At 41.3% G+C, this 24,965-nt stretch overlaps 1 protein-coding gene across 1 annotated transcript; it reads right to left on the bottom strand.

Moving 5' to 3' along the window:
* Positions 1-7,214: 7,214 nt before the first annotated feature.
* On the bottom strand, positions 7,215-11,694 carry LOC111975953 (tetratricopeptide repeat protein 14). Its single transcript, XM_070447575.1, is given in 13 exon segments — positions 7,215-7,808; positions 7,810-8,601; positions 8,779-8,885; positions 9,448-9,565; positions 9,654-9,767; positions 9,944-10,063; positions 10,204-10,275; positions 10,389-10,544; positions 10,639-10,768; positions 10,877-10,961; positions 11,055-11,349; positions 11,465-11,530; positions 11,532-11,694. Coding segments are annotated over 13 exon segments (2,202 nt in total). The 5' UTR covers positions 11,597-11,694; the 3' UTR covers positions 7,215-7,726.
* Between the last annotated feature and the right edge of the window lie 13,271 nt (positions 11,695-24,965).

Below are 24,965 nucleotides of genomic sequence, written 5' to 3'. Positions count from 1 at the left end.
TATTCCCAAGGGAAACAGAGAAAAATGCTTAGTAAATCAAATGACCTGAGAGGAACAATGAATAAATGCAAAATATAAGCATGCCCAAGCCCAATGAAGAAATGTCAGCTGACTGTCTATCAAACTAATTAGCCCAAAAACCTTTGATCGTTTTTGTCAGTTGATGCAAGACAAGACGGGCCTTTACTCTTCGGCTGTGCAAACAGTACACATTTGGAGAGCGGTGGGGGAAATGCATTACCGCCATGGGCCGTGGCACTACATTAGCAGAGAGCCTATGAATGTGTTCACTAACGTGATGCAACGAAAAGGTCTTTGTGAGTTTCTGTGGGGAGATGAACAAGAGTTCATTGTCATGCATACACTACAAACTGGTCTCAGAGCGTTTCGTATTATTCTGAATGGAAATTCAAGACACTCCATCAGGGCCAGTCCTTGCCGTTCTGCCGCCATAAGCAAGACAGGAAAATGCCGCCCTCTGCAAAACTAGAATACTCTCATTAAGCAAGATTACGGAGAAAATACGTATTTTCCAGACGTAGATTTTTTTTTTTTTATCTGGTTCTTTTCGGTTCTGAATGAAAGTTAAAAATACTTATTTCCGGATAATGAAAATACATATTTTACAGACTTTGAATTTAGATTTTTTTTTTTACGGATGTTGAAATCAGGCTCTGAATGAAAGTTGAAAATAAGTCATTTATAGACGTCTATGTTTGGCCCAAATCAAGGCTGGTCCAGACCGGACAAGATCTGAACCAAACACAGTTCCGGAACGGATCAAAAATTAAGGCCGGTCCGGAACTGCACCAACAAAAGACGTCGGCATCAGTCCATGCTTACTGAGGTGTAGCCTACAGTGTTGTCTGAAATTGAATTTTATGAATGCCCATTTATGTGGTAAGCCTACCGTTTGTAAAACACAAATAAAAGACGTTGGCTCGTGCTTACTGGGGTGTAGCCTACCACGTCGGCCTGCAATGACATTTTATGAATGCACATACATGTGGTAGGCCCACCGTTTGTGAAAAAAAAAGGGCCATTGCATTGGCTTTAATAGTCCTGATTCCTGTGAATAATCAATGTGGCTATTTAAGCTCTGCATATCAGCTAGCCAACTTTACCAGGAGTTATCGCAAGCCTATTTGCAATGTGTTTACACAGTAGGAAATGCAGAAGTAATTTTCTTTTTCACTATGATCAGCCTGCCAAAAATGTAGGATACAAACTTGAAACCACTGATCATGACAGTGGGGTGAAACTCCTGGACAACAATTGTTATTGTCCATTCCATATTGTTATTGTCCATTCCATATATTTTTAGGATATGTTGTTTGTTAACATGACGGATCATTTTGTATTTTAATGAGTGCTATTTAGGTTATGCTATTTGATCGGAGAAACCTGCATGATGTAAAAAGTGTCAGTCTCATTACATTGTCATACCGTTTATTTCCAGCCTGTAGGCTACAGAAAAGGCCACATACTCTTTCCACCATATCYWWTATCTGCGACATGATTTATGTTGGGGGTTTTTACGCAACGTTGGTGGAGCACTACAGAGATGCGTCTCTCCAACAGCACCCTGGAGAGGTGTGCTGGGAATGGACACGCAAAATATTTTGCGCACCAGCCTTTGACAAAGTGGGCACTTCTTACCGAAGGGCGGCATCAGTGCTCAACTAAAAAGCTCATATGCCACTGGTTGAGAGAAATTGTCATTGTTTTGGGCATAATTATGTGAGGTTTTATGTGTTGTTGTTGGTGGTCTTGGTCAGCTTAAATCAGAAAATGCTGCTCTCGTCAATCTAGTGCCATGCACTCCATTTAGTATGAGATTGTTTCGTATTGTATGTATTAATTTGTGGATGTCCATCAACCATTTCGTATGACACATTACGAATTTGCAAAACGTATGATATGTTACGAATTTCAAATTTGTTGTGGCTAACGTTAGCTAGGCMAGTGTTAAGGTTAGGAGTTAGTTTAAAGGGTTAAGGTTAGGGTTAGCTAATATGCTAAGTAGTTGCAAAGTAGCTAAAAAGTAGTAAGTAGTTGCAAAGTCGCTAATTAGGTAGAATGTTAAAGTTGTCCGTGATGAGATTCGGAAAAACGCAACCGTTCGGTTGCTCGACGTTTGCGTTATACGCCCACCAGTGGAGGCTCCTCAGAAGAGGAAGGGGAGGATCATCCTCCTTAGTGAATTTCATAAAAATAAAAATTGGAAAACATTTTTTAAATCATCCTTTTTAGATAACACTATACTAAATATATTTGCATGTCACCAAATAATTGATTAAAACACTGTTTTGCAATGAAGATTTACAGTAGCCTCAGCAGCACTCTGTAGGGTAGCACCATGGTGTTGCCGGAGGACAGCTAGCTTCCGTCCTCCTCTGGGTACATTGACTTCAATACAAAACCTAGGAGGCTCATGGTTCTCACCCCCTTTCATAGACTTACACAGTAATTATAACAACTCCCGAAGGACGTCCTCCAACCTGTCAGAGCTTTTGCAGCATGAACTGACATGTTGTCCACCCAATCAAAGGATCAGAGAATTAATCTAGTACTGAAAGCATAAGCCACAGCTAGCTAGCACTGCAGTGCATAAAATGTGCTGAGTAGTTGACTCAAAGAGAGAGAAAGACAATAGTTGAACAGTTTTTAACCAATTAATTGATTCAAAAATGAAGGAAAAGCAAGAGAGAGTAATTTTTTCCCCCTTTCAGTTTCACTTACTTAGCTAGCAAATGCAGCTAGCTAGTTTAGCCTACTCAAACACCCTGCTCAAACAGAGGAATGCTATGTTAGCTAGCTGACTATATCCAACACAACAGTGGTACTCTTCCAAGTCAAGGTAAGCGTTTGGTTTGACTAATTTATTGCCACCGGGGCCTGCCGGTGTAACTGCTAAACTGCTGACTGACTATACACTATAACGTTACTGCATGATTGTAGCGGATTTACTAACGCGTTAGTTCTATTAGCTATGTTGACTATGACGTTACTTTAGCTAATATGGTGACAAAATTGTAGGCTGTGTGTGGCGGTTATGATATGGTTTAGCTTGGAAAAGTCCACAAACGAAGGAAGTCCACAAATGAAGGAATACAACTTGGCTTCTATGAAAGTGAACTGTTTACACGTGATCAGGGGTGTATTCATTTAGCCGATTCTTTGAAAACCATTTATTAAACGGAACGAAACAGGGATAAACATACCTGATTTTGGCCAATAGAAACTTGTTTGCAACTGTTGGACTAATGAGTACACACTAGATATGCTAGATGAAGGCAAGAGTGTGCAAACCTACTACGTTGTAAATTTTCATTCATAGGCATAGGGAAAATTCAAGTATCATGTAGTAGCCTAAACCTATCGATTTTATGTTGAATAGGGTAAATGGAATATGAATGACAGTCATCCAATATGCTGTAATAGAAATAAGGCCATGCACATGAAAAAAATGTTTTGTCCTCCCTCTTCATAAACTGCACCGGCCGCTAGACAGACATGTTTTTATCTTCCCACTGACGCCCACCCATCCAACCTCCTTCCGTTTTTGCCTTAAGAAACCTTCTGTCTTATGTAACCATACCAAATGTAACATATAATACTAATCCGAGTGTCCCGGATATACATTTACTATGTTACGTCTAGTCTATGAGAACAGGCTGTGCATGCACATCTCCAGCATCTTAAATGCCGCTAGGGACATGCTTTTACCTAAGCCCTGAGACTGGAACAATGGAGTGCTAGGTGGAATTTCATTTTAATTTGAACATAGCCCATTGATTGGCACAATGCCCACTCCTCACACTATGATGTCTCCCCCTACCTCAWTCTCTTTGCTTAGAATGCAATATTGCCATTGTGGGACCCAGAGAATGAGTTGACAGTGTACAATCAAGGTTACTGCTGTCAAAAGGTTAATGACTATTATGACTTTATAAGACCCCGATGTGACCCAGTGTTTTCAGATAACAAATGTTAAGTGAATTAAGTGGTTAAAATATTACGTTCTCTGATGAATTGAGATGGAGAAAAGCTTACCTTTGTCATCACTAGAAGACACATATTACTCTCATAAAATCTAATTTTCAATCTATTTTTACTATTAAGGTTAGACAAGTGTAGCGTGAAGTAAATATAAATGTCATAACTGTGGAGGACAGAGGAAAAATTATACTAAAATAATTGGGCGGACTATCTAGTTGTTTCACTATTTTTATAATTGGCCACACAGTACTTTAAAAAACTGTGTGCAGAGCTAGTGTTGTACTGCCCTCCAGTGGAAAGTATCAAAAGTGCATATTTTCAGTTGAGCTCGCCACTGGGTCATATTACACTGAACAAAAATATAAAYGCAACATGCAACAATTTCAAAGATTTTACTGAGTTACAGTTCATATAAGGAAATCAGTCAATTGAAATTAATTAATTAGKTCCTAATATATGGATTTCACATGACTGGGACTACAGATACGCATCTGTTGGGGCTCCCGAATGGAGCAGCAATCTAAGGCACTGCATCTCAGTGCACGAGGCGTCACTACAGAACCTGGTTCAATTCCAGGCTGTATCACAACCGGCCGTGATTGGGAGTCCTATAGGGCGGTGCACAATTGGTCCAGCGTCGTCTGGGTTAGGCCGTCATTGTAAATAAGAATTTGTTCTTAAACTGACTTGCCTAGTTTAATAAACGTAAAATAAAAATACCTTTAAAAATGTAGGATGTGGATCAGAAAACCAGTCAGTATCTGGTGTGACCACCATTTGCCTCATGCAGCGTGAGAAATCTACTTCATATAGAGTTGATCAGGCTGTTGATTGTGGCCTGTGGAATGTTGTCCCACTCCTCTTCAATGAGCAATATTGGTGGGAACTGGAACACGGGGTCATACACGTTAATCCAGAGCATTCCAAACATGCTCAATGGGTGACATGTCTGGTGAGTATGCAGGTCATGGAAGAACTGGGACATTTTCAGCTTCCAGGAATTGTGTACAGACCCTTGCAACATGGGGCCATGCATTATCATGCTGAAACATGAAGTGATGGTGGCAAATKAATTGCACAATGGGCCTCAGGATCTCATCAAGGTCTCTCTTTGTATTCAAATTGCCATCAATAAAATGCAATTGTGTTCTTTATCCGTATCGTGTGCCTGACCATTCCATAACCCCACCACGAGGCACTCTGTTGACAACATTTACATCAGCAAACCACTCACCCACATGACACGATAAACGCCCGGTACAGTTGAAACCAGAATTCATCCATGAAGAGCACACKTCTCCAGCTTGCCAGGGGCCATCGAAGGTGAGCATTTGCTCAGTGATGTTGGTTATGACGCCAAACTGCAGTCAGGTCAAGACCCTGATGAGGACGACGAGCACGCAGATGAACTTCCCTGAGACGGTTTCTGACAGTTTGTGCAGAAATTCTTTGGTTGTGAAAACCCACAATTTCATCGCTGTCCAGGTGGCTGGTCTCAGACRATCCCGTAGGTGAAGAAGTCAGACGTGGAGGTSCTGGGCTAGCATGGTAACATGTGGTCTGCGGTTGTATGTACCGCCAAATTCCCCAAAACAATGAAGGCGTTTTATGGTCAAGAAATTTACATTCAATTATTTTGCAAAAGCTCTGGAGGACATTCCTACAGTCAGCATGCCAATTGCACACTCCCTCAAAACTTGAGACATCTGTGGCATTGTGTTGTGTGACAAAACTGCACATTTTAGAGGGGCCTTTTATTGTTCCCAGCACAAGWTGCACCTTTGTAATGATTATGCTGTTAAATCAGCTTCATGATATGCCACACCTGTCAGGTGGATGGATTATCTTGGAAAAGGAGAAATGCTCACTAACAGGGATGCAAACAATACATTTGAGAGAAATAAGCTTTTTGTGGATGTGGAACATTTCTGGGATTTTTTATTTCAGCTCATGAAACAAGACCAACACTTCACATGTTGCGTTTATAGTTTTGTTCAGTATACATCTGTATTTCATAAAATCATCAGGTAAAAACATGCAAATGGTCATGTGAGATGAAAGGTTTTCAAATGTAGGATTAATAGCACACTGCATACATAAAATGTGATTCCAATAAAGGAGTGCACTTAAGGCAAAAATAAATAAATAAATGRAAAGACATGACCACCACAGAGTAAACAGTGCATAACATGATTAAAGTTAAAGGGATCAGTTTATTAAAACATTAGTACATTTAAGGGTGATAGATTTGACGGACTAAAGAGCTGTGCCTGTGTATTAGTGAGTAATCCCTTGTAACAAGATGAACTAAAAACATGTCTAACTGATGTGCAGTATAGTGATTGAAGACGTTGAAGTTAAGCTGTAAATAAGCCACTTTGGCTGTTGACATGAAAGTTGTGCTCTTTGCAAGGATGCTGTGTCCAGTTATTAAATCATGCAATTTTACATAAATTAGCTTACCAATATGCCATTGGGTTTAAGTTAGTCTCAACACTGAAGCGAGATACAAGAAATGTAACAGTAAGATCCATACAAAGCTATAGAACCCTTTCTAYGTTTGCAAACATTGCCGCACATGTGCGATGCATGCAAGTTGGTGGAAGACCAAGGGGGAACGTCAACAAAAAGAAAATCGCTATTTACATGTAGTTTATGAGTGCATTTCACACTACTTTTGTATTATCATTGGATTAAGGCTCATATGAATGACCTGCTTAATATGTTTGTGTCATCGCAAATCAACTGCATTTTACTTTAAAAAAGCACTTCAACCAGTAAAATGGCTCTTTGGCTAGCTTTTGCTACAACTGGAATCAATGAGCGTTAGCATTCTAGCTAACAAACTGCTGCACCACCCCAAAAGAATTCATAGATCACAGCCAAATATAATCATAGCCACTATTTAAGCAAGAATCAAAACATAATTGTAAGGGTATGAGAACCCACATGTTATTTTGTTTAGAAGTAATAAAAACAAAGCTAGGCTGTTGAATGGGCACAGACAGCGATGGCTTTCTTACTGCCGCCAAGAGTTGCGCGTATCTGTGCATTACGTCAGTGTGTCATGTACTGAAAAAGGGTCTATAGAACAGCATTAGCACACATTCTTATAAGCAAATATCTGGTTCGAAGTTGGATTATACAAAATATCCACATTAATGCTTAAACCAAACAAATCAGGCTGGGAAATTTTGGCCAAAGCTCACAGCCGATTTATTGAAAAGGATTCATATTGAAACTTCAGTCATTGAATAACATCTTCCAATCTACTACCAGCAAATAGATATATTGAGCAATTTTTTTATTCTAATTTGTGAGTTTCCTGATACTAATACAGAGTTTATTGTACTTAGGAGGAAAATKAGTTAAAGGTAGACTATCGCAATATCTGCTCCTAACAATGTAATTTCACAGAGTCTACCTTTAATTGAAGCAAAATCATTTTCAAACTGCATGCCGACAGCAAATATCTTAACAGGTCTTTCATTTGCTTTCTGGCACGTAAAAAGCATGTCCTTTCACAGAAAATACAATCTGATATGATATTAAGGCAGTGTAATTATCACAAAAACAGTAAACATTTCAGAGCACATTTTTTGATATCACCAATGCAAAATTGACAGCATTGGACACTAGAAATTTGTCCAACACTATAATAGCAATAGTTGATTTGTTCATAGTTATGAAATAAGATGGTTAAAGCATCTCGGAAAAGCTGAATTCACTTTTTCAGCTTGAAGTATTTCTCCTTCTCAAACTGAGCTATTTGGCTGAAGATATCTAGGAGATTAGTTGACAGCTCTATTTCCTCCTGCAGATCCCTTACCATTCAGAGAGGCATCAGTGGAATACCTGTTATCCCTGCCATCAGACCTTCGGGTGGCCTTGTTTTTTACATCTCCTTGTTCTGTGCTACCATACCTCCCACTATCTGATCGTCTGTAACTCGATATGTGGGACTGTGACGTGAGGTCGTTGGCGTACCGGTCAGATTTGCAGGAATGCTCTGAGCTGGCAGATGAGGACATTCTTCTGTGTTTGGCTTTCTCCGATGAGCTGAGAACTTCTTGTGGGATACTTTGATCCTCCTGGCCCTGGCTCTTCCAATGCACCCTGGAGGCTTCCCTCTCATTCACCTCCTCATCACTGGTCTTGTCATCACGGAYACCTTTCCCCTTGCTGCTCTCAGCTCGCTGAGGAGAGCTGTCAACAGGGTCATCTTCAAACCTACCTCTGCTGTTGTCCGGAGCATCTGTGGACACTAATGATAAAGAGTGATGTGAGCGGTGCCTGCCTTTGCTGTGGGGCTGACTATGCTCTTCAGTCCTCTCTGGCCCCTCAAAAAGCCTGACCAAGCTACATTTCTGATCCAGGAAGGAGGTGGTGGTGGTGGTGTTGGGTGGGGCAGGGTACCATTCCTCAGACACACTCCTGTCGTCCCTGGATAAAACCTTCCGCTTCTCCCCTCGAGATGACCGTCTGTGTTTYCTCTTTTTTGTCTTTGACTTCCTGCACCATGAGGAGGAGTGGTCGGACGAAGAGGTGGAAGACAATGACGTTGATAAAGAGGAAGATATCTTCCGTTTCTTTTTCATTCTAGAGGGAGTTATAGCAAAAAAACTATCTAGCTACAGAATCAAACTTAGGTGATATTGGCGACTTAAACGATGATTGATATTTAGCCAAATTAAATTACGTGTATGCATTTTGTTTTACAAGGCAACCGATGAGCTGACAGTTTACCTTCCTGATGTTGGATTGGTATGGATTTACCTTTTTTCTTMTTTTAAGATCTTACGCAATTTTTCTGCACTCGTCTCCACATTCTTAGCTTTTTCCGCTTCCTTTGCTGCTGCCTCTTCTCTCAGTTTGAGGGATTTCTTTAAAGAAGTCAGTTTTCATAGTAAAATTGCACCATATTTCAAAAATTCAAACATGGGAGGAAACCAGGAATGTGAAAAACGGCACATACAGACAAGTTTACCATGGCATGATCCAGAAATCATAATTACAGGTAGAGAACAAATGGCAATTTTCCAGGTGAACAAAAAAAGTTTACATTTACCGCATTGAGACCAGGTCCAGCGTACCAACCATTTTCATTCCAGTAAGGTTGTTTGTTTCACCAATAGACACGCGACAATCAAGGCAGTCGGGCAGAGTCAAAGGGCAGGGTCCCAGATTGCAGACACGCACACAACAAAACACTTCATCAGTATTACAAGGCTCCCTGTGTGTTACGCCAAACACACAAAAATGAGTGAACTTTTAACTGGCCCCTTTTCAAATGTTCATGTTCAAATATGTCAAGTAAACTGATAAAGTATCAGTTATATGAGAGTGTTAAAACAGTCAGAAACAGACTTGCCAATCGAAGCATAGCTTCTTAAAATGGGAGACAAGTGGAATAGTTGGCATAACCCATGGAATGTACCAGCTCACCTGGATAAGTAGCTCTATTTTTCTCAATGCTTCCTTGGCATCCGGGAAGGAGTCTTCTAAGGCCAGAGCTTTTCTGTAGAGGCCCTCAGCTGTAACTAACTTTTGTTCCTTCTCCAGTCTAACAGAAGGAAACAAGTATTTTAGAGGAGTGGTTGTCACTTAGAAACACAGGATAATAAAGGAAGAGGGAAAACATTCCTACTTACTGGCCACCTCGCTGGCCACCTAGGTATTTCTTAGCATTTCTGTGGGTTGGGCAGCTTTCCAATGCCAGCTCAAAGTCTGTTATTGCCTTTAGCAAACTCCCTTTGTTGGCATAACTGGGAGAAGTCAACTGGCAGGTTTATATTAACTGCATGTAGGACAACTACATTTTATGTTAGAATTAAAAGCATTTTAAAAACCTGTGTTTAAACAGAAATAACTAGCAGAGTTGAGGCTKGGAGTGCTGACTACTACGCGACATCATTATCAATAAAATTAGATGGATACTCACAGTGCACCACGTGCCACAAGGGCTTCCACATTGTTAGTGTCAATATTTAAGGCCTTATTATATTCATTCATTGCTTCAACGTGGCGACCAGATTTGAAGTGGTCCACACCAACCCTCACACTGTAACCCAGACATAACGTATATTGACAAAAACAAAGCACGATCAGTTCATGCATTCTGTAAATAGATTAGCACAGATCTAATCACCAGCTCCTCTGTTTTTCTCCAATATGCAATGGGAGTTAAAATGTCAGGCATACCATTTAAGAGTCCAGGACGCAGACTGCTTCTTTCGGATAATTGTGGCAAAGTCCTCCTCAAGGAAATGTTTGCTGTAAAGRAGTCCCAAAATACAGTCAAGTGCTGATAAAAGGGGGCTAGGGGTATCATTTTCTGGCAAGCGTGTCTGCTGAAGAGTGACAAAACAACAAGTTTGTCTTCTTACCTCTGTAGCCCTCTCATGAGTGAGGGAGGCTGTGTGTCACTGATCCCAATCTTCCCCAGGAGATACTCCACATTAGATGGGTTGGAGTATCCAATAGTATCCTCTAAAACCCTCTCATAGGTTTCAGTGTTGTCATTGGCAACCCTCACACTGCAACTGGGTAAAACAGTACAATGAGCAAAGACAGCCTAAGTTCAAGCTGAACTATTTTTTACCATGTTTTCTGCCAACTAGAATATATCTGTYTTACCTGTATTGAAGTGGAAGATAATCTCTACTAAACACTCCGAGCTTTAGGCTCATCAGGTTTGGGGCACGGGAGGTGGGCTGAAGTGAAATGGTTATCTTCTCATGGTATCGGTCAATATCCTTCACTCCAGCTAGAGCACAGCACATGGTATATGGGTCAGTTTGTTGACTTATCACAAAACTGCATTGTGAGCATGTTTACATTTCCAACACAGTTCGCTAGTGCAGTGTGCATTCACCTCTTATTAAATCGTTAATCTGATAGTACRATAGCGGATCGTCATGATTGCCATTAGAAGGTACATCTCTAAGGGGACACAGGGCCTGAGGAGAGAAAGAAAGCAGAGCGAGGTTAACATGTGCTCCTATTTCTTCAATAAATAACACTGACCACCAGGCCAAAGCCACAAGCCTTACCGTGAGCTCCAGATCCTCTATGTCTCTCTCTAGTCCACCTGCCATGCAGATCAGTGTTACAAAGAAGCCAAAATCCCTGATGGAGTYGATCCTGCCTATCACAATATCCTCTCGCTCCATGTCCCTGTACAACAGATTCCTCTGCTCCTCAAATGACACCTCCATGAACTGCTCCAGAGGGGGCATGATGGCATAGGACTCTAGGAAAATGATATTAGGCCAAACTCAGTACAATATGTTAATTTACCTCAATTTGAACTGCTCCACTAAAGCATTGTCCTCCCCTCCATATTTTCTGTAAAACATGGATATTAATGATCATGTACACATTTTCTGGAAATTTGCCATTGACAGTGTTGCCAACTTGGTGTTCCATTAGCTAAATCACTGTACTGTTCATCTAAAATTACATTTGATAGCTGGCCTTAGACAAGTCCAGTTCAATATCTTTGAAATCTGGATTTTCACTTTGTTCACGAGAGATGGGTAAACAGGCTTTGTCCATGGTGAGACAAAGTCTGCCTCAGTAAATCTCTATCCATTTTCAGTTATTGGCATCAGAATTCAGCCCGATTAGCTAGTATGAACAACATCCTGTAACAGAAGAAAAACATGGCATAATAGCTTGCTACAGTGGTAGCTAGCCCAATAATGGACTAAAGGAGCCTAGCATTTCTCCATAGAGTCCAAGGACCAGAYATGTTCTGTTTAAATAAAAGGTGAGATGGCTCTGGATGCCAAAACAGCCAAATCAGGGATGGACAACTCCAGTCCTCTGGGGCTGGAGTGGTGTCACACTTTCCCCCCTAGCATACACAGCCGATTAAACAAATTGCATTCTAAACTGAAAATCATATGTTAATTATTGGGGTCAGGTGTGTTAGCTGTGGCTGGGCCAAAAGTGTGACACCAATCAGGTTGGTTGCCCGTCCCTGCGCCAAATACTCCAGCTAAACGTGAAACGATTCTCAATTGTTGTACGGTTCTATAAACATACACCGCTATACTTTCGGATTTTTTTTCTTCTTCTACTTCATCACCGGATTTCAGCCGCAGGCACTGGACATATTTCGCAGCTAGCTAGCTGCAAACCGTGTGTCTATTGGCTTACGTCGATCCCGGAGCAAACGTAATTTATTCCGGAGCTAGCTGAGGAGCTCCATCAGCCATTCCTGGGCTACAGTCACCTATCCGGACCCGTTTTGTTGTTTTTTGTTGTTGTTGTTGCTGCAGATACGGAGCCCCACCGGGCCTTCACGACTGACTGCCGACGTTATCTGCCCGAGGGAGTTATCCAACTGGCACCCCCGTCCCGACGTTACCTGAACGCTCACCTGGGGCCCGCTAATCGTTAGATGTCTTATCGGCTGCTATCTGAATAAGTATATCGGACAATTATTATTATTATTATTWTWTTTWTTWATTTTTTCTTGGGCCACTATATCTATTTTGCCAATTTGGATTGATCCCCTCTACCACACGGAACCCCACTAACCTACCGACGGAAACGCACGAGGTATCTACAATTAGACCTCCATCCTATGCTATCTTGCTACCGATAGCCTCTACCCGGCCTACTGTCTGGATCGACGTGACCCCAACCAACCTCTACTCACTGGACCCTTATTGATCACTCGATTAAGCATGCCTCTCCTTAATGTAAATATGCCTTGTCCATTGTTGTTCTGGTTAGTGTTTATTGGCTTATTTCACTGTAGAGACTCTAGCCCTGCTCACTATACCATATCCAACCTCTCAGTTCCACCACCCACATATGCGATGACATCACCTGGTTTCAATGATGTTTCTAGAGACAATATCTCTCTCATCATCACTCAATACCTAGGTTTACCTCCACTGTATTCACATCCTACCATACCTTTGTCTGTACATTATTCCTTGAAGCTATTTTATCGCCCCCAGAAACTTCCTTTTACTCTCTGCTCTAGTAGCTCTAGACGACCAATTCTCATAGCTTTTAGCCGTACCCTTATCCTACTCCTCCTCTGTTCCTCTGGTGATGTAGAGGTGAATCCAGGCCCTGCAGTACCTAGCTCCACTCCTATTCCCCAGGCGCTCTCTTTTGATGACTTCTGTAACCGTAATAGCCTTGGCTTCATGCCATCGTAACATTAGAAGCCTCCTCCCTAAGTTTGTTTTGTTCACTGCTTTAGCACACTCTGCCAACCCGGATGTTTTAGCCGTGTCTGAATCCTGGCTTAGAAAGACCACCAAAAAATCAGACAATCATCCCAATTACAAGATTTTCAGACAAGATAGAACGGCCAAAGGGGCGGGTGTTGCAACTACTGCAAAGATTGCCTGCAGAGTTCTGTTTTACTATCCAGGTCTGTTCCCAAACAATTTGAACTTCTACTTTTAAAAATCCACCTCTCTAAAAACAAGTCTCTCACCGTTGCCGCCTGCTATAGACCACCCTCTGCCCCCAGCTGTGCTCTGGACACTATATGTGAACTGATTCCCCCCATCTATCTTTCAGAGCTCTCTGCTAGGCGACCTAAATTGAACATGCTCAACACCCCAGCCACCCTACAATCAACTGCTCCGCCCACAACCGTAAGGCTCTCCAGAGGGTAGTGAGGTCTGCAGAACGCATCACCAGGGGCAAAACTCCTGCCCTCCAGGACACTACACCACCCGATGTCACAGGAAGGCCATAAAGATCATCAAGGACACAAACCACCAAGCCACTGCCTGTTCACCCCGCTATCATCCAGAAGGCGAGGTCAGTACAGTGCATCAAAGCAGGGACCGAGAGACTGAAAAACAGCTTCTATCTCAAGGCCATCAGACTGTTAAACAGCCACCACTAACATTTAGCGGCCGCTGCCAACATACTGACTCAACTCCAGCCACTTTAAAAATGGGAATTGATGGAAATTATGTAAAAATGTACCACTAGCCACTTTAAACAATGCCACTTAATACAATGTTTACATACCCTACATTACCCATCTCATATGTATATACTGTACTCTATATCATCTACTGCATCTTGCCATCTTTATGTAATACATGTACCACTAGCCACTTTAAACTATGCCACTTTATGTTTACATAACCCTACAGTACTCATCTCATATGTATATACCGTACTCTATACCATCTACTGCATCTGCCATGCCGTTCTGTACCACCACTCATTCATATATCTTTATGTACATATTCTTTATCCCTTTTACACTTGTGTGTGTGTTGAAGGTAGTAGTGTTGGGAATTGTTAGTTAGATTACTGTTGGTTATTACTGCATTGTCGGAACTAGAAGCACAAGCATTTCGCTACACTCGCATTAACATCTGCTAACCATGTGTATGTGACTAATAAAATTTGATTTGATTTGATTTGATCTAAGCTTGATGCCCTCAATCTCACACAAATTATCAATGAACCTACAGGTACCACCCCAATTCCGTAACAACGGGTACCCTCATAGATATCATCCTAACAAACTTGCCCTCCAAATACACCTGCTGTGTTTTCAACCAAGATCTCACGATCACTGCCTCATTGCCTGCATCCGTAATGGGTCAGCGGTCAAACGACCTCCACTCACACTGTCAAACGCTCCCTAAACACTTCAGCGAGCAGGCCTTTCTAATCGACCTGGCCGGGTATCCTGGAAGGATATTGATCTCATCCCGTCAGTAGAGGATGCCTGGACATTTTTTTAAAATGCCTTCCTCACCATCTTGAATAAGCATGCCCCATTCAAGAAATTTAGAACCAGGAACAGATATAGCCCTTGGTTCTCTCCTGACCTGACTGCCCTTAACCACAGAAAAACATCCTATGGCGTTCTGCATTAGCATCGAACAGCCCCCGGATATGCAACTTTTCAGGAAGCCAGAAACCAATATACACAGGCAGTTAGAACAGCCAAGGCTAGCTTTTTCAAGCAGAAATTTGCTTCCTGCAACACAAATTCAAAAAAGTTCTGGGACACCGTAAAGTCCATGGAGAATAAGAACACCTCCTCCCAGCTTCCAACCGCTCTGAAGATAGGAAACAGTCACCACCGACAAATCCACTATAATTGAGAATTTCAATAAGCATTTTTCTACGGCTGGCCATGCTTTCCACCTGGCTACCCTACCCCGGACAACAGCACTGCCCTCCCCTCTGCTACTCGCCCAAGCCTTCCCCATTTCTCTTTCTCCCAAATACAGTCAGCTGATGTTCTAAAAGAGCTGCAAAATCTGGACCCTTACAAATCAGCCGGGCTAAATAATCTGGACCCTTTCTTTCTAAAACTATCTGCTGAAATTTGGCCACCCCTATTACTAGCCTCTTCAACCTCTCTTCGTGTCGTCTGAGATTCCCATAGATTGGAAAGCAGCTGCGGTTACCCCTCTTCAAAGGGGGGACACTCTTGACCCTAACAGCTACAGACCTATATCTATCCTACCCTGCCTTTCTAAGGTCTTCGAAAGCCAAGTCAACAAACAGATTACCTACCATTTCGAATCCCACCATACCTTCTCCGCTATGCAATCTGGTTTCAGAGCTGGTCATGGGTGCACCCAGCCACGCTCAAGGTCATAAACGATATCTTAACCGCCATCGATAGGAAACAATACTGTGCAGCCGTATTCATTGACCTGGCCAAGGCTTTTGACTCTGTCAATCACCACATCCTCATCGGCAGACTCGACAGCCTTGGTTTCTCTAATGATTGCTCGCCTGGTTCACCAACTACTTCTCTGATCGAGTTCAGTGTGTCAAATCGGAGGGTCTGTTGTCCGGGCCTCTGGCAGTCTCTATGGGGGCCACAGGGTTCAATTCTTGGACCGACTCTCTCTCTGTATACATCAATGATGTCGCTCTTGCTGCTGGTGATTCTCTGATCCACCTCTACGCAGACGACACTATTCTGTATACTTCTGGCCCTTCTTTTGACACTGTGTTAACAACCCTCCAGGCGAGCTTCAATGCCATACAACTCTCCTTCCGTGGCCTCCAATTGCTCTTAAATACAAGTAAAACTAAATGCATGCTCTTCAACCGATCGCTGCCTGCACCTGCCCGCCTGTCCAACATCACTACTCTGGACGCTCTGACTTAGAATATGTGGACAACTACAAATACCTAGGTGTCTGGTTAGACTGTAAACTCTCCTTCCAGACTCACATCAAACATCTCCAATCCAAAGTCAAATCTAGAATTGGCTTCCTATTCCGCAACAAAGCATCCTTTACTCATGCTGCCAAACATACCCTTGTAAAACTGACCATCCTACCAATCCTCGACTTCGGTGATGTCATTTACAAAATAGCCTCCAAAACCCTACTCAATAAATTGGATGCAGTCTATCACAGTGCCATCCGTTTTGTCACCAAAGCCCATATACTACCCACCACTGCGACCTGTACACTCTCGTTGGCTGGCCCTCGCTTCATACTCTGCGCCAAACCCACTGGTCCAGGTCATCTACAAGACCCTGCTAGGTAAAGTCCCCCTTATCTCAGCTCGCTGGTCACCATAGCAGCACCTACCTGTAGCACGCGCTCCAGCAGGTATATCTCTCTAGTCACCCCCAAAACCAATTCTTCCTTTGGACGCCTCTCCTTCCAGTTCTCTGCTGCCAATGACTGGAACGAACTACAAAAATCTCTGAAACTGGAAACACTTATCTCCCTCACTAGCTTTAAGCACCAGCTGTCAGAGCAGCTCATAGAATACTGCACCTGTACATAGCCCATCTATAATTTAGCCCAAACAACTACTCTTTACCTACTGTTTATTATTATTTATTTTGCTCCTTTGCACCCCATTATTTTCTGTCTCTACTTTGCGCTTCTTCCACTGCAAACCAACCATTCCAGTGTTTTTAGTTTTTATTTTACTTGCTTGTGTTATTCACTTCGCCTCCATGGCCTTTTTATATTTTTATATTTTATACATATATTTGTTTGCCTTCACCTCCCTTATCTCACCTCACTTGCTCACATTGTATATAGACTTATTTTTTTCACTGTATTATTGACTATATGTTTGTTTTACTCCATGTGTAACTATGTGTTGTTGTATGTGTCGAACTGCTTTGCTTTATCTTGGCCAGGTCGCAATTGTAAATGAGAACGTGTTCTCAATTTGCCTACCTGGTTAAATAAAGGTTAAATAAAWAAAAAATAAAWAAAATATCGCATCAAAATAAACCACTCAGTATTCCGTCTGGGTAAACAAGCGCTGTAACATGGAAATATGGCCGAGTGGGAACCCTAACCTATAAAAGGTGTGTATCAATTTAACTTTGTTTTTGAAAATGATTTCTCACTGATATGAAATAAGGTCCAAAACCGTACCGTACGCAAGCGATGCGTGTTTATGTTCAGTCGGGGCTATTAACAAAACTCCTCCGTACAGAAGACGCCTTCATCCAACAATGACATGTGTAATGTTACAGTAATGATCAAAGCCTAACTAGTAGTTAGCCAAGAATCACAAATACTATTAAAATTTAGCATAGCCAGCAACGTACGAGAACAACATGCTCTAGTAGCTAACTAAGTTAGCCAGCTGTAAATATGTCATGGCCAAAGACAAGTTTCGAAACTGTTAATATGGCTCTTACGCTAGCTGACGACGTTCGTTGCAGCTGCTACACTCTACCACTGTACTCGACACCCGGTGGTTCATTCCCATGCAGATGTACATTACATTTACGCCAATTATTAAAATAGCAGTTAGCTGTCTGACAGAAGCGTGCTAAAGAAAAATGTCGGAACTTCTTCTTCGGTGGGATTTTTCGGCGGAGTACATGCAACAATTGTGTATTGCCCCACCCTACTGGATGGGGTCAAAACTACACTGAAAAAATATATAAACGAAAAAGTTAGATTTTACTGAGTTAGTTTATATAAGGAAATCCGTTACTGAACGAAAATATAAACGCAATATGCAACAATTTCAAAGATTTTACTGAGTTATAGTTCATAAAAGGAAATCAGTCAATTGAAATAAATTAATTAGGCCCTAATCTATGGATTTCACTTGACTGGGAAAACAGAGATGCATCTGTTGGTTAAAGATGCCTTTAAAAAAAAGTAGGGGCGTGGATCAGAAAACCAGTCAGTATCTGGTGCGACCACCAGATACTGCCGCGCTCAATCTCCTTCGCATTGAGTTGATCAGGCTGTTGATTGTGGGCTTTGGAACRTTGTCCCCAGCACAAAGTGCACCTGTGTAATGATCATGCTGTTTAATCAGCTTGTTGATATGCCACACCTGTCAAGTGGATGGATTATCTTGACAAAGGAGAAACACTCACTGACAAGGATGTAAATAAATGTGAGAAAAATAAGCTTTTTGTGAGTATGGAACATTTCAGGGATCTTTTATTTCAGCTCATTAAATTAAACATGGGACCAAGACTTTACATATTGCTTTTATTTTTTTGCTCAGTRGCAAGATGATGAAGAAACAATTGAATTCACTCTCCATAAYCCCATACTACCAGTGCCAGCCCATAGCCAAATGTTTATCTAGCTAGTTAACGTTAGCACAACATAGCTAGCCTGCTAAGGACACTACACAGCTAGCTGTCTAATGGAAACTAATCCATTGTGATTTCATTATAATGTTTACACCAGCTACAGGTTAGCTAGTTTAGATTAAGTATTTAGTGTTGTGTGCATTGCCTCTGTGCAGTTAGCTAGCTACCATCTGATAGCCTACATTGAATATGAAGTGTGACTGGCTGAGATTTAAAAGGAGAAATTCACCCTGGGGGAATCTGGGCTTGTTTTCATCATGTCTGAGGCATTTCTAAATCAGTGAGATTACATAATTGCCCAGGAGATACACCCTATGTGGATTAATTGCTAAATTTACAAACTGACACRTTTTTTCCAGTCTCTGAAAGACTACAACTCGTGTGTGGCAGTGCTTTGTGCTCTGGCCCCATCCCTCCCCAAGGCAGGCTTTTTTGAAAGGGAGGTGGACACTAACACAATCCTTTGGGCAAAACTGAAAGAACTAACCAGACTGGGATGGCTTWAAGTGATTCCTCTCATCAACACAAATTTTGGATGTTCTATTAGCTACATGGTGACATTCAACCATGCATGTTTCAACAGGCTCTAGCAAAGAGGATTCGAAACAAAGAGTTGGATTTAGCTAGAAGCTCAGTTACAGCCGATGCCAGTACGAAGAGGGCAGAAGACAAACATGGTGGCTAGCTAAGTTATTTTTCCTGCAATCCAGCTACCTAACTTTAGTTTATCTACTGAACCCCAATTTTGTATTGCTGGCTAACATACTACTGTGTTAAGATGGGGGGAATCAAATGCTTTTTCTGTTTGCTAATTTAGGTAGGTAGTTGGCTAAATTAGCTAGTCTAGCTAGCTTAACAACTACATATAGCCATATTTATGACAAAATAGAAGAGGTTTTACAATCAGATATCTATTATCTTGACTGTTAAACCTCTTCTCTTTTTAGTCGTAGATATGGCTACTTAACAGAAAGCTACAGCGTTACAACCAGCCACCTAAAGCTAGTTTTACCAGAAAACATTAGCACGTCATGACAGGAGTTGGCTAGCAAGTTAGTCTGGCGCCTGCCTACTTGTTATGCGCCACGCCTCGCATTTGTAACTTGTTAGCAAACATGTAACATCACCAATGTAAATCATTTTACTAGCTAACCATGTAACATAATTGACAAGGGTTGGCATCCATGGTCATAATCCTAACCAATCTCACAAAATTATAGGCATGTTGCAAGATAGGATTCCAAACAAATGTAAATAATTATTGGCTAGCTAGCTAAGTTCATTAGCTAACAGTGAGGAGAAACAATAATGCAACAATTTACTGTTGTAAATCTCAAACCGATAAGCTGGTTTTAATATAAAACATATTTGGCTAAGTATGTCTGATAGACATGGCTGTAGGTAGATACTGTCTGCCTACTTACCTGGGTACATTTGCACGGTCTGGTTGTTGTGCAAAGGTTGAGGGTTTTGCCATTTYTATTTATATTAGACTAGATAGTTTTAAATGTAATCTCTTTGCGGATGTATGCATGTTCAACTAGTCTACCCTAATGTTGATGTTATGCTGGCATAGTTGAAATGTTGTACACACTGTACAATGGAGTATAATGTATTTGTTTTTGTCTTATAGACAATACCGAGTGGTGCCTGGGCTTCTTCCTGGAGTGGAATCTAGATGGAGAGAAACAGAATTCCTTTGCCTGTGTGTGTCATTGTAGCAGAGCTGTATCCCATGAACTGTATCCCTCTCGATGGATTGTACATTATGCTGGATTTCAAGCAGAAGATGACTCAAGAGGAGCTGAATGGCAGTTTGATCATGACAATACTCCTCCCACAGCTGTACAAGTATGGCTCCCAAGTGACGTAGTGGTCTAAGACACTTCATCTCGGTGCAAGAGGCGTCACTGCAGTACCTGGTTAGAATCCAGGCTGCATCAYATCCGGCCATGATTGGGAGTCCCATAGGGCGGCACGTCGGCTGTCAGGCCTTCATTGTAAATAAGAATCTGTTCTTAACTGACTTGCCTAGTTAAATAAAGGTTTAAAAATCCCTGAACTTTACATTTACATTTACATTTAAGTCATTTAGCAGACGCTCTTATCCAGAGCGACTTACAAATTGGACTTTACTTCACTGATCGTACTGTATTTTCTTACTGTATGTTTCTTTGGGAACAGCAATTTCATCATGACTACCTCTCCCATCATCTGCTGATCACCAGTTCTCTTAGCTACAGATTGTTAAACCAGATAATGTGATTTAACCATTACTGGGGGTTACAGGATATGTACTGTTTGGTGTAGCACAGAGAATTTTCAACCAACCTTAGCRATGCTGTCTTCGGCCTTGATTTGTGGAAACAGGAGTCTCATAAAATGTCTGTGTTCAGTTGCAGGGGGTCAGTTTGAATTGAGAAAATGCTCCATTATTAAAAATGAATACTTTTTCTGCTTCATGAAGTAATACAACAATATATATGCCACCATCTTGTCTTTTTCAAGTCTTCTCTCATTGATCTAGACAGGTCTGTCATCATGACATGTGGTACTTTGGGGTGGACACCCATCTGTCTCGATCAATGAGGGTGAACTTGAAATATAAAACATGGCGGGGTTGTACAATTATTCTGGGTTATACTTGTAAAACCATTGCAGTAAAATGTTAAGACCTTCGCTTCAAACAGTTACACATGTTTCATTACACATTTCCCTCCCGGCCCTCATTCTTCTGGCGTTTCTTCATGTTCTTCTTCAGATAGTGTTTCGGTTCRTCCTCCAAATGGCTCATGTTCAAAGTGGATGGCCCTTGATAATGTCCTTTACAGACSATTATATCCTACCAGTACACCAGCAGCATGAGAGAAGTTTGGACGGGATCTCTCTCTATGCTCACTCCACGTGGACTCATGTCGCACTCATGAGAGAAAAGGCAGTTGATAGCTTTGAATGGATGCTGTGTACAGGTTGCTGGCTCGGACTCAGGTCTCACGGTAGAAGTGGTGAAGGACCATAGTGAACGTCATTACTTCAGCCGGTTAGAGGGGGTGAGGTTCACACTGTTCTCGGCCAAATTATCCCTTCCATGCATCTAGATACCATCTGTGGTCACCTTCGCCATAACCTCGAGAGAGGACAGACCAGAACAACAGTTTAGTTTAGGGCATTTCTGATTCAGGAAATCCATTCAAATTATTCACTGTATGACAAATTATTACTACCAATATTCTTAATACAGATTTCCAGAACAAATGTCAATAACAACACACAGTTTAAACCATTTTTYCCCCTTCTCCATATTGGCTTATACTCCCCTATCATCTTGACGATCTCACTGCAGAGTTACGGGGTCAGGGAGTTAGAGGGCTAATCCTTAAGGAGAAATCCCAGCCATCCAGCAGACCCAATCTGGTGAGATTTGTTATTGAAGCGAGACAAATCTGAAAGCCAATTACCATTCACTTTGTTACTTCACACTTATCAAAAGGAACCGAAATACTCTTAAACCATGAGAAACAAGATTCTCTGGTCTGATGAAACCAAGATTGAACTTTGGCCTGAATGTCAAGTGTCACTTCTGGAGGAAACCTGGCACCATCCCTATGGTGRATTGTGGTGGTGGCAGAATAATACTGTGGGGATGTTTTTCAGCGGCAGGGACTGGGAGACATTTCAGGATCAAGCCAAAGATGAACGGAGCAAAGTACAGAGAGCTCCTTGATGAAAACCTGCTCAAGAGTGCTCAGGACCTCAGACTTGTGCGAAGGTTCACCTTCTAACAGGACAACGACCATAAGCACACAGCCAAAACAACGCAGGAGTGGCTTTGGGACAAGTCTCAATGTCCTTGAGTGGCMCAGCCAGAGCCCGGACTTAAACCCGATCGAACATCTCTGGAGAGACCTGAAAATAGCTGTGCAGCAACGCTCCCCATCCATCCTGACAGAGAGGATCTGCAGAAAAGAATGGGAGAAACTCTCCAAATACAGGTGTGTCAAGCTTGTAGCGTCATACCCAAGAAGAATCGAGGCTGTAATAGCTGCCAAAGGTGCTTCAACAAAGTACTGAGTAAATGGTCTGAATAGTTATTTACATGTTATTTCAGTTTTTCATTTTGAATAAATTAGCAAAAAAAATGGAATATCCTGTTTTTGCTTTGTCGTTATGGGGTGTTGTGTRTAGATTGAGAAAAAAAAGAATAAACCTGTAACCTAACAAAATGTGGGAWAAATCAAGGGGTTTGAATACTTTMCGAAGGCAATGTATTTCAAAATATATTACCATGGTGGAGGAAAGTGTTTGTAGTTTTATTGGTTAGGGGTTAGTCAAGTCCCGTACAATGCTTTAATCTTTATGAAATTATCCATAAAGGGACCACTCAATATTTCTTAAATCACTTTTTACACCACTTACGTACTTCTACATGTGAGTGTGCATGTTGTATATTAATAAAAAAAAATATGTTACTTCATCATATCTCTAGTAACCCATTATACTCAGTATTATGTTACTTTATCTCTAGTAACCCATTATACATTTGTGTTACATCACACATTCCTCCTCTACACCAGTGTTCTACTCATACAGGCATTTAAATATTCACTCTAGTGTTCTATTTAATAGCATATTTGGGAATAGTACTTTCTCCTTTCATATCTCCATACAGAATCCCTATATAATATTGTTATCTTTAGTTAGTTAGTCTACTCCATTTTTATGTTTAGTTTTATTGGTTTTACTATTACTTTTTATTTTATACAAATTCATTTMAATTGACTTACTGAAATCAATTGCTGTGTCCCTCAATTGTTCGCGGATGATGTCTCCTCCTGGGCAGCTCACAGTAAGGGTCTGGGGCGGGTCTTGTCTCTTTTGGTCAGACAGGAATTTCCCTCACGCTTCATAAATAGCCTAGTAAAATAAAGGTTAAGTAAAAAGCGGTACCAGTTTTCCTCGCAGACCCCCACTTGAAAGCTTCGCATGCAGAATCAATCATCCTGTACGTTGATGCCAAATTGTTGTGTAAATTCTACACAGGGACACTCAAAGTCAACCTTAAATTAATCATTTTTTATTATCAACACGCTGGAGAGGTTCCAACTAACTCAATGCACAAAGTAAACATGTCGACCAGGAGCTCCGCCGGGGCAGTCCCGTTAGTTCTCTTATATAGAGACAAGTTATATTTGCATGATTTAGCTTATTCATCATTCATAATAAATTAATCATTAACGTTTGCTTAATTCATGTGACCGACCAATACTGGGTGATGCATGTGACAGACGAATACCTCACAAGGCTTCTTCTCTCTAAGCTGAGACCTTGAAACTGACATATCCCTTTCTCAAAACAAGGTTCTGGGCATACTGCCAAATTGCAGATACTGATAGTGAGGATTTGTTCAATCAGTCACTTGCATGAACACAGAAATTAGTTATTAGAAAAGCATAATGTTAGCTAGCTTGTGTTAGGTAATGTTAGTCAAATACAGAACAAACAAACATGCCTTTAGAAATAGAAACATGTCAAACGATGTTTATATTCAATCCTCAGGTTGTTTTTAGCCTAAATAATCGATAATATTTCAACCGGACAGTAACGTCGTCAATTTAAAAGGTAAACAAGAATTGCTATCTCTCTGTCGCGCGCATGAAAAAGCTCTGCGACACTTTAGCGTCCAGTCATTCCGAATGCTCTTATTCCCTCATTTTTCAGAATACAAGCATGAAACTATTTCTAAAGACTGTTGACATCTAGTGGAAGGCATAGGAACTGCAATTTGAGTCCTAAGTCAATGGATTCTGTAATGGCATTGAATAGAAAACTACAAAACCCCCCAAAAAACTACTTCCTGAATGGATTTTTCTCAGGTTTTCGCCTGCCAAATCAGTTCTGTTATACTCACAGACACTATTTTAACAGTTTTGGAAACTTTAGAGTGTTTTCTATCCAAATCTACCAGTTATATAATATCATATCTTCTTGGCCCGAGAAGCAGGCAGTTTAATTTGGGCATGCATTTCATCCAAAATTCCGAATGCTGCCCCCTACCCTAGTGAAGTTAACAGGATTCTTTCTCTTCACAACTGGCTGTGTGATTATTGCAGCTCAATGGATGTAACTTTTGTTGACGATTTCGATACCTTTTGGAAACAAAACACGTTTTTTAAACAAGGAGGATGGGATCCTTTCACAGGCTGCATTGAGACAATGACTTATAAATGAACCAATCCCAGCTCAGTTTATCTCTACCATTGTGTTGCTGAGTTGTCATAATGCTTTAGCAAATGTACATTATACCAGGAGCGTTGGTAGACACAATGTAAGTAAGATAATTGTATGTCCCTCTAACTGCCCTGAACGTCTCTGCTGATGCTACAGTTATTGTATGCAG

Source organism: Salvelinus sp. IW2-2015, linkage group LG16 (assembly GCF_002910315.2).
Source record: "Salvelinus sp. IW2-2015 linkage group LG16, ASM291031v2, whole genome shotgun sequence".
In the NCBI taxonomy this organism is placed as follows: Eukaryota; Metazoa; Chordata; class Actinopteri; order Salmoniformes; family Salmonidae; genus Salvelinus; species Salvelinus sp. IW2-2015.
The sequence above is the reverse complement of the archived record's forward strand: the minus strand, read 5'-3'. Positions and strand labels throughout refer to the sequence as shown.